General features: G+C 35.3%; 1 protein-coding gene across 1 annotated transcript in view; it reads right to left on the bottom strand.

The window, feature by feature from the left end:
- vwc2l (von Willebrand factor C domain containing 2 like) overlaps nucleotides 1–14,435 on the bottom strand; it is a 53,184-nt gene extending 38,749 nt beyond the window's left edge. Inside the window, exons 1-2 of the mRNA XM_059343154.1 lie at nucleotides 14,318–14,435; nucleotides 12,920–13,442 (exon numbers count right to left, since the gene is read on the bottom strand). Coding sequence (XP_059199137.1) covers nucleotides 12,920–13,333 — 414 coding nt within the window. The 5' untranslated portion in view covers nucleotides 13,334–13,442; nucleotides 14,318–14,435. The remainder of the gene's footprint in view (nucleotides 1–12,919; nucleotides 13,443–14,317) is intronic.
- Nucleotides 14,436–18,954: the final 4,519 nt, after the last annotated feature.

The raw sequence follows: 18,954 nt of genomic DNA, 5'->3' as shown, positions 1-18,954 counted from the left end.
TTGCTGCATGACATACATGCTCTGTATTGTTTATGTGGTTTGAATGCATGTTGTGTTTAAAATAAATGGAAAAGTGCACAATGATGTGATTAATTGTTGGTTAAGAAGCAAATAATCGAATATAAAAATAGGGACAATTCTCATCACAATTTTCCGTCTTCACATACACAGTAAAATCTGTAGTGTTGTTTTTTCAGTGTTGATAATTTTGAGTTGGTGAGTGATTTTGGAGTTGTTTTAACACTTGTAGTGATTAAAAAAAAGCTCAAACCTGAGTTAGATTCACTTCAGTTGGAGTTGATTTTCAGATGTAGTGACTTATATGTTCAGCTAAAGACAGAATGCACTTTTAATGTATCGTAAAGCAAAACAATGAATGTTAATTATCACACTAGTGAAAGGAAATAACATGATTTTAGGGTTAAAAAATAATGTGTCAAAGTAACACAATGTATGTTAAAAAATTAACACTCACAGTGAAAGGGAATAACACGATTTTAGTGTTGAAAATACACTTTGAGTGTTAATTTTTAACATACATCGTGTTATTTTATGACACATTAAAGTGAAAAGGAATAACACAATTTGGAGTTAAAAGTGCACTTATGTGGTGTCATATAACAACACCAAGGGTATCAAATATTTAACACTATTAAAGACTTAAAATATTAACACTTTTTAAAGTATAATTTTAACTCAGAATTCGTGAGAACTATATAAACTCAGAAAAAGTGTTTTTTTTTTAATTTAACACTCTGTGAGTTGAATTTACACTCCCGATTTTGCTGTGTAGCCTCAATGTTTTGTCCAATTACCAATTTAAAGCCCAAGGGTATTCAATTTACAGTTATAATAATAATAATAATAATAATAATAAGTAGAAATTCTCATGTCATTGCATATCTTAATTGTTTTATGTTGAGTGCATGGCCTCTACAGCAGAACAACCCTGGTTAACAATGAGAAACTAGAGGCAGATACATTAAAAAAACACCATTCTCACTCTTTTTAAGAAGAAATTTTCCAATTCTGACGACGCTGGCAACAACACTTTCCCCTCTGCTAACAGTCACATGTTATGCCAAATAACCTAATTTCAGTCAGCTATTTTTGCCCCAACAAAACCAAACAAAAAACTTACAGGCACAACATTAGTCAGATACTTAGCTGGCTAATTTCCACTCAGCTTCTTTGAGAATTCTGATCAAGGCTCTCATAAAAATAGACTAGAGACCCTAAAATAAAGTCTATTGTGTTGTGCTCCGTGTCTAGGTTCACTAACATCTAGACATTTAACATGGTTTTATTCATCATTATTTTGGTTATAATCAATAAAAACATGGAAAATGTCTAGATTTCAGCTCTTAAATTTACCTTTTATGAGCTATTTCTGTTGTTATTATTATATTTGTCCAAACAAATGTACCTTTGGTTGTACCAGGCATTAAAATAAACAAGAAATAGAAGAAAACAATGGTGGTATAATTATTTTTCCATGACTGTAGAGGTGATGGTTTAGGTGATTAGACCACCCTTGTTTTCTTCCATTTCTTGTTTATTTTAATGCCTGGTACAACCAAAGGTACATTTGTTTGGACAAATATAATGATAACAACAGAAATAGCTCATAAAAGTTAAATTGTAGAGCTGATATCTAGACATTTTTCATGTTTTTATTGATTATAACCAAAATCATTATCAAGAAAACCATGTTAAATGTCTAGATATCAGCTCTTGAATTTACCTTTTATGAGCTATTTCTGTTGTTATTATTATATTTGTCCAAACAAATGTACCTTTGGTTGTACCAGGCATTAAAATAAACAAGAAATAGAAGAAAAACAAGGGAACAAGGGTGGTCTAATCATTTTTTACATGACTGTAGAGGTGATATGGTTCATGAACAACTCAATTTTGTTGAAGTGAATTTGAATCCAGCTCAAACCGATCTTTCAAACATTATATTTTCATGCTTTCTTTTTATGTATAGGTGTCTATGATGAAGTGTTCACTCATACAACAATATTATCCACAGTAGATGAAGATGCAACCTGGAAATCGCCAGTTAAATGTTTATTTAATATGTAACAAATCTGCTAACTGAGGCAGAAAACAGCTGCACACACCAGTACAGGAACCAGTTAGTGTTGAAACCAGTAAGGACAAAACACCGGTGTTATGGTTTAACTGGTGACTATGTTAACAGCTAGTTCACTAACATTATTTCCATGATATCTGGCCATTTTAATTCATTTCCAGGTGTTTCCTGGCTGCAAAACTAGTCTCTAAAGTTCCAGGTTTTACAAAGAAAACCCTGGAAAAATTTAAACTAGCCTGTTTTTTTTCCTTTTCTGGTTTTGTCAGATTTGTCCACAGATAAACTGCAGCAGAATGATAAATAATGATGCTTGTCTTCATGTTATTTGGTTTGACTCACTGTGAAGCCCCCCTGCCTGCTTCAATTTGTTTCAGTGACATGACATGCTAATATTCACAGGTGCAACATGTTCAAACACGTCCCAGAAGAGTTTCGTTGCTTTGCCTTGAAGTCATTGTGTAAACTGAAACAAACATTCTTCAGATTACCAAGTTCCAACCTCAGCAATGAGATTTTGCAATAAGATTTTCCATAAGAACCTGTATAAGTGCAATAAGATTTTCCATAAATCTGCAATAAGATTTTCCATAAATCTGCAATAAGATTTTGCAATAAGATTTTCCATAAAAACCTGTATAAGTGCAATAAGATTGCACTGCAATAAGATTTTCCATAAATCTGCAATAAGATTGTCCATAAAAACCTGTTTGTGTAAATGTCCAATGCTGCATATTCATATGCAAATTCTGCATATTATTAAAGTTTGTAAACTTGCATTTTTTTTGTTTACCTTCAACACAGGCATCACAGGCTCCTACATGTTCTGTTACTAATAGCCGTCAGCCTTTACATTTGAGTTATTTAACCATAAATATTATATTTCCCTAACTTTAAAGCTACTAAACAATATTTTATTTATATTGGCATTGGATCAAACAACTGTGTGAAATATAAAAGGGTTGCTTAAGGTGACACGTCAACAGAGACTCTGCAGGCACCTTTCAACTTATAGTTTTAGTTTTACGCCCACAACTTTAATGTTTTGAGAATAATTTATATTTAAAAAAAAAAGCTCCCTTAGATCAAGTCAGTGTTACCTGCTCAGCACCAAACAACAGACCATAGGTGGGCAATAGGCGGCCCGGGGGCCACATCCGGCCCCTTGGCTGTCCCTGTGTGGCCCACGTTGCTATGGTTACCCAGAAATTAGAAATCAATACAACCGAAGTGCTTTTATTTTGAAGGCGATTTACATATATGGGTCAGTGACAAATAAGGGTTGGCAAGATGTTAAATGGTGTAACCACAAAAGAATGTTAAATATTAAATACTTTATCCACCTACAGTGTATTTAATTGGAATTATACATGTAATAATAATCATAACATGACATCAAATGGCTTTTTTTTTTTTTTTTTTTTTTTTTTTTTTAGTATTTCTGCATTTACACATTTCGTCAATATTGAGCAGAACATATTCTAAAACAAACCTTTTTTTCTGAAGTTTTGTGTTGCAATGTACACGTGGATTGTATTTTTTTTTTCTCATTTTAGTTCACATTTATTTTCCTGTATATAATCAGATTTTATGGGGAAAAAGTACCTGCTTACACCAACTGACACTGGATTAGATCACGTCATTGACCCATATATGTGTGCGTATGCACCTGCACAGAAATGCATTTCACAAAAAACACTGTGTTACCTTGTTACTTTGTGAAAAATACTTATTGCTAAAGTCAATAAACTTATTGATAGTCAATAAATTGCTTTTTTTGCTGCATGACATACATGCTCTGTATTGTTTATGTGGTTTGAATGCATGTTGTGTTTAAAATAAATGGAAAAGTGAGATAATGATTGGAGTTTTTACTATTTTTTACGGCTATATTTGCATTCACCTCATCATTACATGTATTGTTACAGTAACATCTCAAAACCAGATAATTTACTGCTTTTTATAAAGGGATGAAACTCATATTGAGCAGAATTTAGTTCAGAGTTTTGGTCCAACCCTCCGCAACCTTCACAGTATCTCATGTGGCCCCTTGGGAAAAATAACTGCCCACTCCTACAATAGACAGAGAGAGTTGGTGGACCATTGAGCAACAAACGAGCCGGACTCTAAATGACCTTTAATAAGGTTCTTTGTGGTGTATTTATATTATATTATAGCTTGTTTTCATGTTTGAATAATTTTATACTTGTTTTACAATGTTGTGATGCTTTTATTTTGAAAAGACGCTATCCAGTGTGAAATTGGTGCTTTTATTTTGAAAGGTAGTGACGGGAAAGAGAAGGTGGAATGGTAAATATGAAGAGTGCTTCGTAATAGAGCTGCAACAATTATTTGATTAATTGAACAATAATCGATTATTAAATTATTTTGATAATCGAATAATTGGTTTGAGCAGTTTTTTTTAAAAGACAATAAGTCCAAATTCTCTTATTTCAGCTTCTTCAATGTGAATATTTCTGGTTTCTTTGTTCCTTTATGACAATAAACTGAATATCTCTTTGGTTTGTGGACAAAACAAGAGATTTGAGGACGTCATCTTGTGGTTTGGGAAACACTGATTCATATTTTTCAACATTTTATTTTCAGTTAGCAGATTTGTCACATATTAAATAAACATTTAACTGGTGATTTCCAGGTCGCATCTCCATCTACTGTGGATAATATAGTTGTATAAGTGAACACTACATCACAGACATAAAAAGAAAGCATGAAAATATAATGTTTGCAAGATCTGTTACAGCTGGATTCAAATTCACTACAACAACATTTTATTGTTCAAAAACCATCACCTCTACAGTCATGGAAAAAATGATTAGACCACCCTTGTTTTCTTCTATTTCTTGTTTATTTTAATGGCTAGTACAACCAAAGGTATATTTGTTTGGACAAATATAATAATAATAACAGAAATAGCTCATAAAAGTTCCATTGTAGAGCTGATATCTAGAGATTTAACATGGTTTTATTGATTATAACCAAAATCATTATCAAGAAAACCATGTTTAATGTCTAGATGTCAGCTCTTGAAATAAACTCTTATCAGCTATTTCTGTTGTTATTATTATATTTGTCCAAACAAGTTTACCTTTGGTTGTACCATGCTGATGGCTTGTATATATATTACAGTATATTTTTTGCTACAAACACAGTGCCAGTGTGTTTTACAGTGGAGTAAAGTATAAAAAAAAATGTAAAAAAAAACACTGTTTTGGCTGATATGTACATTTACAGTGTTTCATTGTTACTAAAACTGAATTCACCCATTTATCATTTTATATCTTTCACTGTCATGGTTTAGCAGTTTTCACAGTAAAATCTACAGACATTTTTTACAGCCTCGTCGCAGAAAATTTAAATTTAATTTTGCGAACTGAATTTGAATTGTGAGAACTGAATGTTCAGTTCCAAACTAATTAAATGAAATTTCAAATAACAATTCAGAGTCAGTTTTTCAATGCAATGATTCAAATTATACAATATAAATTCAAATGATGTGATTCAAATTCAGTTTTTTAATGCAATTATTCAAGTTAAGCAATTCAAATGCAAATATAAATAATTCAAATCCAGTTTCTGGTGGCACACTCAAGGCAACAAACTTCGATAAAATTTTAAGTTGGACAATTAAACTAAATATTTTAAGTTTTGTTTTTGAGTTTGCTCAACTCTGAATTCAGATTTTTGTCAACTCAACTGTTGACAAACAAGTTGTTCTAACTTGCTGACATGTCAGCTAATGTTGCGGCCACAATTTTGAGTTAGCTTTGATACACTAATGGCTACTCTTGTAGCTGTAACAAGCAGCCCCGCTAGCATCAGTTAGCCGCTAGCATCAGTTAGCCGCTAGCATCAGTTAGCCGCTAGCGTCAGTTTGCCGCTAGCGTCAGTTAGCCGCTAGCTTTTGCTAATGAATTTCACCGCTTTCCCGCATTTCACAACAAAAAAATAAGAGTTATCAGAACTATTGTCCCTTGTTGTGAACCCCAACTTAAAGATATAAGTAACAACAACTCACAAACTTGTTTTTGAGCAGACAACTGGCTTCTTTTGTTGTGCTAACTTACATTATTGCCCTAAATGTCAATAATTTATATTTCCAAGTTTTACCAACTTAAATCACTGTTTTAGGCCAAAAAAATACAAGTTGGCTTTTTTGCAGTGTATTTCAGCTCATATATGTGCTTCATTTGATGCTCATATGGATTTACACATTGTTTGATCTCCCGTGTCTCTATAATGGTTACAGATATTGCTGAACAGTGCTGCTGATCTATCACTCACTGCTTCATGTTAATGTCGAAGACGCTTTTTAAGGCTTAGCTTCAAGTATTCATTTAGCTTTGGAGTGCCTACCATTTAGAGTTGGCTGCACAAAACACATGATTGAAAAGTGCTCTTCTTCACTCATGCATGAACAGAAATCCTTTGTACACCTGATTGGGATAATGCATTAGTGACAGAACTCATGTTGCTTTGTTAATCCAATTTCTGGTAAAAGTAAGTAGCTGTTTATGAAAAAAAAAAAAAAACCCTGTAAAACCGAAAAAAAGTGTCTGCAAATTGAAGGGAGGAAATAATCTATTTTTCTTTTAAAATCAAGAGGATAATTACATTTCCAGTTTGTTGACTTGCCTCAAAGGTTGGCTTCACTGATTTAGATTAATACCTCTAATATTATGTTGTAACACCTTGTTATTAAATCCAGAATTAAGAGTCTCCAACCTAAATCAAAGCACGACAGTAGATCAAAATCACAAGGGTGCACAAGGGTTTTCATATAAACAATCTTCCTATCTTGTAAGATTCCTTTATTGATCTTTTATTTATTTTTTGGTTTCTGTTTGTATGTTGTGTATGGACTCTTAATTATACTGTGGAAAGTGTTGTGTCATGTCTTGTGATTCATGTTTGTTAGCGTCTATGATTGTATATGTGTTGTGACTGTATTGACTATTGTTGTTGTTTTTGTTTTGTTGACGATCTCGGAGAATGGACAATTTGATTTAATGTTTGGACTCCAGGAAGAATATCTATGCTAATGTGCTGGAAAAAAAAAATCATAAATAAGTTTTTATGTTTGAAGGTTAAAGCAGCCAACTATAATGGCTAACCTGTATGTGATATATATTTTCACAGACATGAACAAATGCCTGATTAACAAGAGGCCTATACAATAGTTTGCACTCTAACAAATGATTCAAGGAGCCTGTAAATATAACATTTGGAACCAAAAAGAAACAAAGAAAAACCAACATAATGTGATCTTGTGATTGTGTGTGATCCTGTCATCCAGCTCTGCTTTTTATTCTAGTGGGACTCTATTTTATTTGTGTCTTGTGTGTTTAGCGTAACAACTTTCGTAATTTTGTGTATTTTTTAGTCATTTTGTGTATTTTTTGGTCATTTTGTGTCTTTTGTTGTGTCTTTTTTTGTTATTGTGTGTCTTTTTTGGTCATTTTGTGTCTTTTGTTGTGTCTATTTAGTCATTTTGTGTCTTTTTGTGTCTTTTTTGGTCATTTTGTGTCTTTTGTTGTGTCTTTTTTAGTTATTTGGTGTCTTTTTTGGTCATTTTGTGTCTTTTGTTGTGTCTTTTTTTGTTATTTGGTGTCTTTTTTGGTCATTTTGTGTCTTTTGTTGTGTCTTTTTTTAGTTATTTTGTCTTTTTTGGTCATTTTGTGTCTTTTGTTGTGTCTTTTTTAGTTATTTGGTGTCTTTTTTGGTCATTTTGTGTCTTTTGTTGTGTCTTTTTTTTGTTATTTGGTGTCTTTTTTGGTCATTTTGTGTCTTTAGTTGTGTCTTTTTTTAGTTATTTGGTGTCTTTTTTGGTCATTTTGTGTCTTTTGTTGTGTCTTTTGGTCATTTTGTCTTTTTTTTGGTCATTTTGTGTCATTTTTAGTCATTTTGAGTCTTCTGTGGGTTTTTTTTAGTCATTCTGTCTTCTCATTTTGTGTCTTTTTGGTCATTTTGTGTCTTTTTTTGTCATTTTGTTTCTTTTTAGTCCTTTAGTCCAACATAAAATGTGATTTTGAATCTTTTTTTTACTTTCAAAACAATATCATACTCTTGGGTTCCATCCAGTTCTATCATTTTATACTAAATATATTTGAGCTTGTCTCCAGTTTTACTTGGTATATCATCATCAAACTGAAACTGGCCTCATGGAGTTTACAGCCAGAACTTTAGAGGTAAATTTACAGTAGGGCTCCACGCTGCTTTGTTTTCTAGTCTGGATGTCATGAAGAAGTCTGGATTTGGAGCTTTTGGAGACTCCAGAGAGTTAAACACAGACCTTATTGTCATGCTAACAGTGTTATTTCTAATCAGGCAGGACTGTCGTGCTCTATAACAACCGCTGAGACACTGGTGTGATGGGTAGAAGCAGGACACACAGGGAAACTGCCAGCAATGACTCAGTGTCCACAAATCAAAGCATTAAAACACTCTTATAGCATCTGTCAGTTCAGTAAAGCTGGTGGATGCTCCGTTGACGGTGCAGGGAGTTTAAAGTTTAATGTGAGTTTTATATGAATGGCACTTTACCGTGTTGTGTGTCGAAGGTCCGTTTAATTACTTTTTTTGGTCATTTTGTGTCTTTTTTGGTCATTTTGTGTCTTTTGTTGTGTCTTTTTTAGTTATTTTGTGTCTTTTTTGGTCATTTAGTGTCTTTTGTTGTGTCTTTTCGAGTTATTTTGTGTTTTTTTGTGGTCATTTTGTGTCATTTTTAGTCATTTTGTGTCTTTTGTAGTTATTTTGTGTCTTTTTTGGTCATTTTTGTGTCTTTTCTGGTCATTTTGTATAATTTTTTTGTCATTTTGTGTCTTTTGTTGTGTCTTTTTTAGTTATTTTGTGTCTTTTTTGGTCATTTTGTTTTCTTTTGTTGTGTCTATTTAGTCATTTTGTGTCTTTTTGTGTCTTTTCTGGTCATTTTGTGTCTTTTGTTGTGTCTTTTTTAGTTATTTTTTTCTTCTTTAGTCATTTTGTGTCTTTAATTACTGCCGTGCTCTATAACAACCACTGAGACACTGGTGTGATGGGTAGAAGCAGGACACACAGGGAAACTGCCAGCAATGACTCAGTGTCTACAAATCAAAGCATTAAAACACTCTTATAGCATCTGTCAGTTTAGTAATGCTGGTGGATGCTCTGTTGACGGTGCAGGGAGGGCAGGATGACATCACTCTGGGAGGCAGCCATCTTTGTGCCCTTGGCCAATAAACACATTTTCATGATACTTTAACAGTCTGTCAAGATATATACACTCACACTAACCGGAAACCTCTCCAACCCAAACCCTAACCAGCCCAAACACAGGTCAGAGCTGCTGTAGAGACGTGTTTTATCATCTTTAAACTTTGAATATCATACGAGGAGACTGCTGTCAACAAGTTGCAAGACCAAAAGTGTGTGTGGGTGTTTGGTCAGCTGCACTCAGTATCTCTCGGATATTCTCTTCATGAGACATAGTGGCTGTTAACAAAATGACACCATCATAACAGCATATAGCAGGGGTCTCAAACTCGCGGCCCACGGGCCAATTGTGGCCCTCGTGATGATATTTTGTGGCCCCCTCATTGATATAAAAGTTTAATGTGAGTTTTATATGAATGGCACTTCACCGTGTTGTGTGTGGTAGGTCCCTTTAATTACTTTTTTTGGGGTAATTTTGTGTCTTTTTTGGTAATTCTGTGTCTTTTTTTGTCATTTTGTGTCTTTTTTTGGTAATTTTGTGTCTTTTTAAAAATAATTTTGTGTCATTTTTGGTAATTCTGTGTATTTTGGTCATTTTGTGTCTTTTGTGGTCATTTTGTGTCTGTTTAAAAAAAGTAATTTAGTGTTTATTAAGCCATTTTGTGTTTTTTTTGTAATTTTGTGTCTTTTTGGTCATTTTGTGTCTTTTTTGGTCATTTTGTGTCTTTTTTTGTAATTTTGTGTTTTTTTTGGTCATTTTGTGTCTTTTTTTGGTCATTTTGATACTGCCTCCAGCAGCCCCCAGGTAATTTGAGTTTGAGACCCCTGGCATATAGTTTCATGTTTGATTTGATTGCCGTCCAACACTTGGACATGAACATGAAAGTCTAGTTAGTTTTTTTTATGTTATTGTATATGAAATCTAGACAGACTGCCATGTTAGATGGTTGCTTTAGTGGCATCCAGTCTTTGACGTGACCAACCTGACAAGATGGAACCAACTCATGATCATCAGTTTATAGCCCTTAAAGAAAATGTGACCTTAAAGTAGGGCAGCAACTAACGATTAATCGATTCAAAAGGTTGAAAACATCAATCAGTGTTTCCCAAACCACAAGATGACGTCCTCAATTCTCTTGTTTTGTCCACAAACCAAAAAGATATTCAGCTTATTGTCATAAAGGAACAAAGAAACCACAAATATTCACATTGAAGAAGCTGTGAAGTCATAAGGAAATAAATGAAAAGGATCCAAGTTGGATCTTACCTTCAATTCTTCCAGTATTTTATACGTTTTCCCCCGGTACTCGCAAAAGTTTTTAACCTCCTTGCACTCGGGGCAGCATCCATTGTGCTCCACTTTGGTGCACTTGGGGTGCAGTTTGGGGCACTCGGGCTGGTCGCACACGGGCTGTCCTTGACACTTCGATTTAGTGTCTTTTTTGGTAATTTTGTGTCTTTTTTTTGTAATTTACTGTCTTTTTTTTGGTAATTTAATGTCTTTTTAAAGTAATTTAGTGTTTTTTCAGTCATTTTGTGTCTTTTTTGGTAATTTTGTGTCTTTTTTTTGTAATTTACTGTCTTTTTTTGGTAATTTAATGTCTTTTTAAAGTAATTTAGTGTTTTTTCAGTCATTTTGTGTCTTTTTTTAGTAATTTTGTGGGTTCTTTTGGTCATTTTGTGTCTTTTTTTAAAGTAATTTAGTGTTTTTTTGTAATTTAGTGTCTTTTTTGGTCATTTTGTGTCCTTTTTTTTTAATTTTGTGTCTTTTTTTGGTAATTTTGTGTCTTTTTTAAGCAATTTAGTTTTTTTTCTGTCATTTTGTGTCTTTTTTTGGTCATTTTGATACTACCTCCAGCAGTTTGAGACCCCTGGCATATAGTTTCATGTTTGATTTGATTGCCATCCAACACTTGGACATGAACATGAAAGTCTAGTTAGTTTTTTTTTATGTTATTGTATATGAAATCTAGACAGACTGCCATGTTAGATGGTTGCTTTAGTGGCATCCAGACTTTGACTGTGACTGAATCAACTTAGCAAGATGGAACCAACTCATGAGCATCTTGTTTTGTCCACAAACCAAAACATATTCAGTTTATTGTCATAAAGGAACAAAGAAACCAGAAATATTCACATTGAAGAAGCTGAAATCAGAGAATTTGGACACTTGTGAAGTTATAGGGAAATAAATGAAAAGGATCCAAGTTGGATCTTACCTTGAATTCTTCCAGTATTTTATACGTTTTCCCCCGGTACTCGCAAAAGTTTTTAACCTCCTTGCACTCGGGGCAGCATCCATTGTGCTCCACTTTGGTGCACTTGGGGTGCAGTTTGGGGCACTCAGGCTGGTCGCACATGGGCCCCTTTTTTGGTAATTTTGTCTTTTTTTGGGTAATTTTGTGTCTTTTTTTGTAATTATTGTGTCTTTTTTTTTTAATTTTGTGTCTTTTTTAAGTAACTTAGTGTTTTTTCAGTCATTTTGTGTCTTTTTTTAGTAATTTTGTGGGGTTTTTTTGGTCATTTTGTGTCTTTTTTAAGTAATTTAGTGTTTTTTCAGTCATTTTGTGTCTTTTTTTGGTTTCCCAAACCACAAGATGACGTCCTCAAATCTCTTGTTTTGTCCACAAACCAAAGAGATATTCAGTTAATTGTCATAAAACAACAAAGAAACCAGAAATAGCCTATTCACATTGAAGAAGCTGAAATCAGAGAATTTGGACTTATTGTCTTTAAAAAAACTGTATTTAAAAACCCAAGTGCTCCTCTGACTGTTTTAGACAGAAACATATTTGAAATGTTGAAGTAGAATGTTGCCATGACTTGAAAGCTTGTGACACTTGTGAAGTTATAAGGAAATAAATGAAAAGGAATCCAAGTTGGATCTTACCTTGAATTCTTCCAGTATTTTATACGTTTTCCCCCGGTACTCGCAAAAGTTTTTAACCTCCTTGCACTCGGGGCAGCATCCATTGTGCTCCACTTTGGTGCACTTGGGGTGCAGTTTGGGGCACTCGGGCTGGTCGCACACGGGCCCGTCCTCGACAGTTCGATTTAGTGTCTTTTTTGGTAATTTTGTGTCTTTTTTTGGTAATTTAGTGTCTTTTTTTGGTATTTTTGTGTCTTTTTTAACTAATTTAGTGTTTTTTCAGTAATTTTGTGTCTTTTTTTAGTAATTGTGTGTCTTTTTTTAAAGTGATTTAGTGTTTTTTTGTAATTTAGTGTCTTTTCTGTCATTTTGTGTCTTTTTTTGGTCATTTTGATACTACTTCCAGCAGCCCGAGTTTGAGACCCCTGGCATATAGTTTCATGTTTGATTTGATTGCCGTCCAACACTTGGACATGAACATGAAAGTCTAGTTAGTTTTTTTTAATGTTTTGGTATATGAAATCTAGACAGACTGCCATGTTAGATGGTTCCTTTAGTGGCATCCAGACTTGGACATGACCAACCTGACAAGATGGAACCAACTCATGAGCATCTTGTTTTGTCCACAAACCAACAAGATATTCACTTTATTATCATAAAGGAACAAAGAAACCAGAAATATTCACATTGAAGAAGCTGTGAAGTTATAGGGAAATAAATGAAAAGGAATCCAAGTTGGATCTTACCTTGAATTCTTCCAGTATTTTATACGTTTTCCCCCGGTACTCGCAAAAGTTTTTAACCTCCTTGCACTCGGGGCAGCATCCATTGTGCTCCACTTTGGTGCACTTGGGGTGCAGTTTGGGGCACTCGGGCTGGTCGCACACGGGCCCGTCCTCCGTGCACACGCACGGACAGTTCGAGTGTCCCGGGTAGAAGCGCTCCCCGAGTTTGTAGACGAAGCCGCTGTCGTCCACGCAGCCTTTCCCCCGGTAGTCATCGAAGACGATGTTCTCGCTGGCGGTCCGCTCCGCCTCGTCCGCGGTGTAATCCTCGGGGTTCCCCACCGAGGCCGGGGCCCCGGAGCTCAGGGCCAGCAGGAGGACCAGGGCGGTCGAGAGGAGAGGGCCCATCCTTCGCCGCGGCATCGAGATCCACATTCAGCAAGATTGTGTGGATGTCATCCCCTAGGCTCCCGGTATCCTCTCTGGATCCCTCCTGAGCTTCATTACCATCATCATCATCATCATCATCACTTGAGAAAATGGGCTGCAGTGGAAGAAAATAAGAGATGGTGTGATGGCTGATGATTCCACTGGTGTTGTTTTTGCACATCCTCAAAGGAAACCTTCACATTCCTTATATATATACTTTTAATTCCTGCTTAATATGCTTTTGCATATTGTGTACTAGTGCCATTAGAGGGGGTCATTGAAGTTTCTTTAATTAGGCCTATTATTCTATCTCCAGAGACAAATGGGACTCCCTAATGCAGCTCACTCAACAGGCTGATGCCATTATCTCTGAGAGGAAAATAACACATAGAAGCGTGCAGACTGTATGTGCGCTGGTGGAGGTGGAGGTGGAGGTGGTGGTGGTGGTGGTGGTGGCGTGGGGGGTGTTTTAGATTCAAATTATTCTATTTGTGCAAAATCTCAACAATGGGTGAACGTTCAAGAGAAAGGTTAAAGCATGCACTATGTGAAGTGGGTGGAGTGGGCTCCTCGGTCTCTACATTCAATAAAAACACAACATATCTGTGTACAAACTCCATAAGAACAGAGAGACAACAGGTAGCTTTTGGTCTATTCCACATTAAAGCTCATTGATTATACTAATCACTGCTCCGGATCCGGACTTATACAGTAACCTGCTCTTTACTAAATCACCCATGTAACATGCAAATGTCCCGAAATAAATGCGCAATGATTTAACCCCAAATGCATCACTCCTCCAGAAGAGGAGGGGAGACACAACAGAGCAGAATGAATACAGTTAAGCAATATATATATATGTATAACTGGAAATAAATATCCCCCCTCGGCTTGGAATCGTTTGCTTTCTAAGTGCTGCGTGTCTTGACAGATCAATCGAAATGCCAGTGACAACAGGGATGTATATATTACACGACAGGGCAAACTCACCGCGTTGAAATAGCTTGATATCCACTTAGTGTGAAGCCCAACACATAGAGCAGATTAAAGACAGTCGCCTATAGCCTATTGGAAACTTCACTTTATCCACAGGGTAAAAAAAAAAAAAAAAAAAAAATCACCAGACTCCACAAGACACTATAATCCTCCCTCCCGGTCGTGATGATGGGTTTAAAAGCAATTAAAGACCAGCCTTTGGGAGATATGATTCCCCCTTTCCAGTGGAAAGAAAACGGTATCCGCGTAAAAGTAGGTCTGCTTCATGATTATCCTCATCGGACTCACCTTTTTGAGACAAACAGTTCACGTCCAGAGGCATGCGGTACGGAGAGAGAGAGAGAGAGAGAGAGAGAGGGAGAGAGAGAGAGAGAGAGACAGAAAAACCAGCTAGAAAAATCCTCTGTAGCGTTCCCTGAGAATCCGGAGTCAATTCAATATTTCCCAGCGACGCAGGTGAATGTTAGAAAGCTGCAGTCAGTCTTGTTGCGTGCGCGTGTACATCCATGGGAAATAAAAAAATCCAGATGGGGTAGAAGTTGGAGTATGAAAAATTAAACCAATTGGAGCCAGTCATTGTTTGATTTCTCGGCAGAGGTCGCGTTCATCGTCAGCAGGCTGAGACTGAGCAGGGAGCGCTCCGACTTTCAGCACCTTGGAGAGCGACTGACTGTCTCCTGCGTCCTGCACAGAGCAGAGAGGAGCAGAGAGGAGCAGAGAGGAGCAGAGCGCCCCCCGTCCCCCTCCGTCACCCACAGACACAACAACGATCCGTGCACAACTCCGACTGCATCCCTCCAACTGCTCCTGCAAGAGTTAAAAGGGCTAAAATCAAGTCAAACGAGCAACTAAGTGGTCAGTAGTCAGCGAGCTTCCTAGACGAGCAGCTGCAGGAAGGCTCCATCTGTCAGATGTGTGTGTTTATGCTTGTTATTTTGCGCCTGGGCATGCATATGTGTGTGTGTGTGTGTGTGTGTGTGTGCATATGTGTGTACGTGCGCCTGTGCGTGCCAGAGTGTCTTCACACATGACCTGCAGCATGTTTCCCTGAGTCACTCATTATCTGCAGCACAGTATACAGAAACCCATTTGTATTCTGCCGTGCAACGCAATGAGGGAGTCTGACTTGTCAGCTCCTACAACAACAGAAAAATACAGTATGGCTTTGCAGAGCAGCACCAGCTTTGTTTTACAGATGGTAGCCCATAGGGGCCACTGCCTGACTACATTCAGTCCAAGCTGAGATGACTAAGTTCGACCCAGAGACCATCACCTAATTAATTATCTGCATACGCATCTTTCCAACCTCCACCTTATGGCTTCTTGTGCTTAAATATACCTACATGTCCATGGCCTTTATCCTCCTAATTAATAAAACCTGATTTTTATAGTTTAGAGTTTATAGAAGCTCTTTTTTTTTTTTCTTGAAACACCTGTCAGTCCCCATGGCAACCCAGAAAAACTCACCTACACAAAATATTACACATAACAAATGAGCTAAATCTGCTGCATACTTGACCCATCATTGAGGTCAAATCCAACTGAAACAGCCTCATTAAAATGATTTTTGCAAGTTTAGGCATGAATTCTTAGTATTTACCAAACTGCACTCTAAAAAAATTGCACTGGCTCAACTTAAAAAAAATGTTGTAACAATTTGCATTTATCTTTTTAAGTAATTCCAACTAAGACATTATTGAGTATTTACAATGAGACTTTTATAGCTGAACTAACTCAAATAGTCAAGTACAACCAACATGATTTGTTTTGTCCCCTACAAGTTTAATTATATTGAACCAACTCAATTTTTATATCAAAGTTTTAGTGTTAATAAGTGGTCAAATTACTCTATTTAAGTTGCTGTAACTCCTTTATTTTACTTTCTTTCTACTAAAAAAAAAATCCATGCAAATTGTTACCTCAATTTTATTGATTATAAGTAACTTATTTCACTTAAGTCAGACATAGTGTAATACAATATTAAGCCTTTGGAGTCTGGGGCTATTCTGTTGGTTTTGGACTCCTTTTCATTCTGCCTGTATAAACCACTTAAAAAATGTTTACCCTGCCACGTTGGTATCATTGTTTTCAGTACAACCTCACCTATATGACCACAAAAAATTTACAAAATTACATATAAAAAACACACATAAAAATGACACAAAAATGCACAAAAAATGCAAAAAACACACAAAAAAATACAAAAAACACACAAAAAAATTACAAAAAACACACAAAACCATTTAACACAAAAGATTGCATTAAAAATGCATTGAAATGCTGAATGCATGCTGCAAAATTAAAAAAAATATTTTCAAAAACTTTAGTAAAATCATGTTAGACTTTAAAGTGAAGCTGGTTAAGTTTCATTACCTTAATACTTTTCCTTGTTAAGTGAAGGCAGAAATGCTGATCCAAAATCAATATATTTCTGAGTTAAGACATCTTTCTTCATTTTCAACTTTTCAACTTGAAATAAGTTATCAACTTAATAAAACAATGGACATGTAACAAATTGTATTTTTTATGCTGAAAAAGCTCCTGTTTTTAAGTCATACTCACTAACCTCCTGAATCCTTTTTTAGAGAGTATTTTCTACAGGACTGAAAGAATTTAAAAGAACAGTTCACCCCTGAAGTGAAAACAGATTTCTCCCAGTTACCTGTAGTGCTGTTTATCAATCCAGATTGTTTAGTGTGAGTTGAGCTTTCTCCCAATATAATGGATCGATATCACTTGGCTTCTGGTGCTCCAAGTGCCTGAAAAATCCCACAAACATTTTAAACTGGACAGCAATCTCTCTCTTTCCAGAAGTCATGACTTGTTTGTGGAGATAATCCACAGACCTTGTTGTCAGCAGTTTCAAGTTGGAGCTGCACTCAAAGGAAAAAAGTTCCCAATAGTTTCAGATACAGTTTAGTTCGAATAGCGTATATTGAAGAAGAAGAAGGTAGACATCTCTATTTATCTATATATCTTCAACCCAAACCAAACCAATCTTAATAAATAGTATTACAGGTAAGAGAAAAATATGTATTTGGTAACGCTTTATATTAAGGTCCTTAATAACCATTAATTAACAAGTAATAAGGTATTGTTCTCACTTTAGATCCTTTTAGCTGCAAAAAGCATAGTTAACTGTTAACAAGTGCATAGTTAACTTATAATAGATGAGCAATAAAGTATATTTTAATATCAATAAGCAAACAAAAGATTAATAAAGGCATGGCAAAGACATAATGGGTGGGTTATGGGTGTTTGTAATGCTATTATGAAGAATTATAAGATACTCATGAGGCTTTTATTAATGTTCTTATTATACATCTCTTATAGCCTGCTATTAGCTGTATTATAATGCCATTATTAACACTTATATAGGCTTATAAACACACAGTAATGTCAATAAGCATCTTGTAAGGACTTACAAGGGCCTTATTACTTGTTAATTAATGGTTATTACAAGGACCTTAATATAAAGCGTTACCATGTATTTTTGATTTGAGAGTGAACTGTCCCTTTAACCCTCTGGAGTCCATCTATTTATTGAAAATAGACATGTTTTATTTACAGCAATAACTTTATTTATATATGATATGTAGACAAGCTGAGAAAGCCAGTTAAAGTTCAATCATAGGAACTTTCACAGTGTGACATTTATGTTTCTAGACCATTTTTAAAATGTGAATTTTCTTTCTACAATGAAAACTATTGCTATTTTTAATCTACATGCAAATAGACAGTCATATCCCGTGGCTATTCCATGGATATTTTTTCCTATTGGTTTGTTCCAAGTCACGTGACTTTCAAGGTCCTGGTGGTCGGAACAAAAAACATGGCGGATAGTTCTCTCATTTTTAGTGAAAAAATCAATATTTTGACTTAGTTTCAGCATAAAAATGGATTTTGATCACATTTCTAGCGAGAAATATATGTTTTATTTTCTAAATATTCACTCAGAGAATGTACATAATCACTTTGTATGTTGGAATAGCCACGGGATATGACTGTCATTAACTTGCATTGTAACGAAATCCGTGTCAGTTTCACGGAAATTTGAGTGATTCCGTGGCTATTCCACGGATTTTTGAGTTAAGCGAATCCGTGGCTATTTGCTTTTGTTTGTATTTTGGGTTCCTGGCAGCTTTATACTTTTTTAAAATTAAAATAAAGTGAAAAATCTGACTGATAGCCAAGTTTGTGTGGAGAAAAAGGAGCCATGCATGTGATGTAACAACAGACTGAAAGATGCTAAACAGACAGAAATTAATGCATAGGAAGTTGACAAATATGAACCAAAATCTCCTGGACTTCAGAGGTTTAAGAAATGTTTATATGGCGAACTAATTAGAGAGTCATTATATAGACTGATCATTATTCAGAGCTTGTTTTGCAGTGCAGGTATAGTACATGGTCTAATTTATGTACATATCATGTAAAATAAATGAAAGGCTTTTCATCCACTGATGAACTGAGTTAAAACCCATCATCCTCCCATGTTGATTTCCCTCATTAAGTCTTCACTAATCACAGAGAAGTAGATGGACATAAAGAGAAGCTGACAATTTAGATAGGGACTATAACTGCCTGAGACAGCTCAGATGTGGATTGTGCAAACAGGGCTGCAGCTCAAC

This window comes from Centropristis striata, chromosome 10 (genome assembly GCF_030273125.1).
Source record: "Centropristis striata isolate RG_2023a ecotype Rhode Island chromosome 10, C.striata_1.0, whole genome shotgun sequence".
NCBI lineage: Eukaryota > Metazoa > Chordata > Actinopteri > Perciformes > Serranidae > Centropristis > Centropristis striata.
The sequence above is the reverse complement of the archived record's forward strand: the minus strand, read 5'-3'. Positions and strand labels throughout refer to the sequence as shown.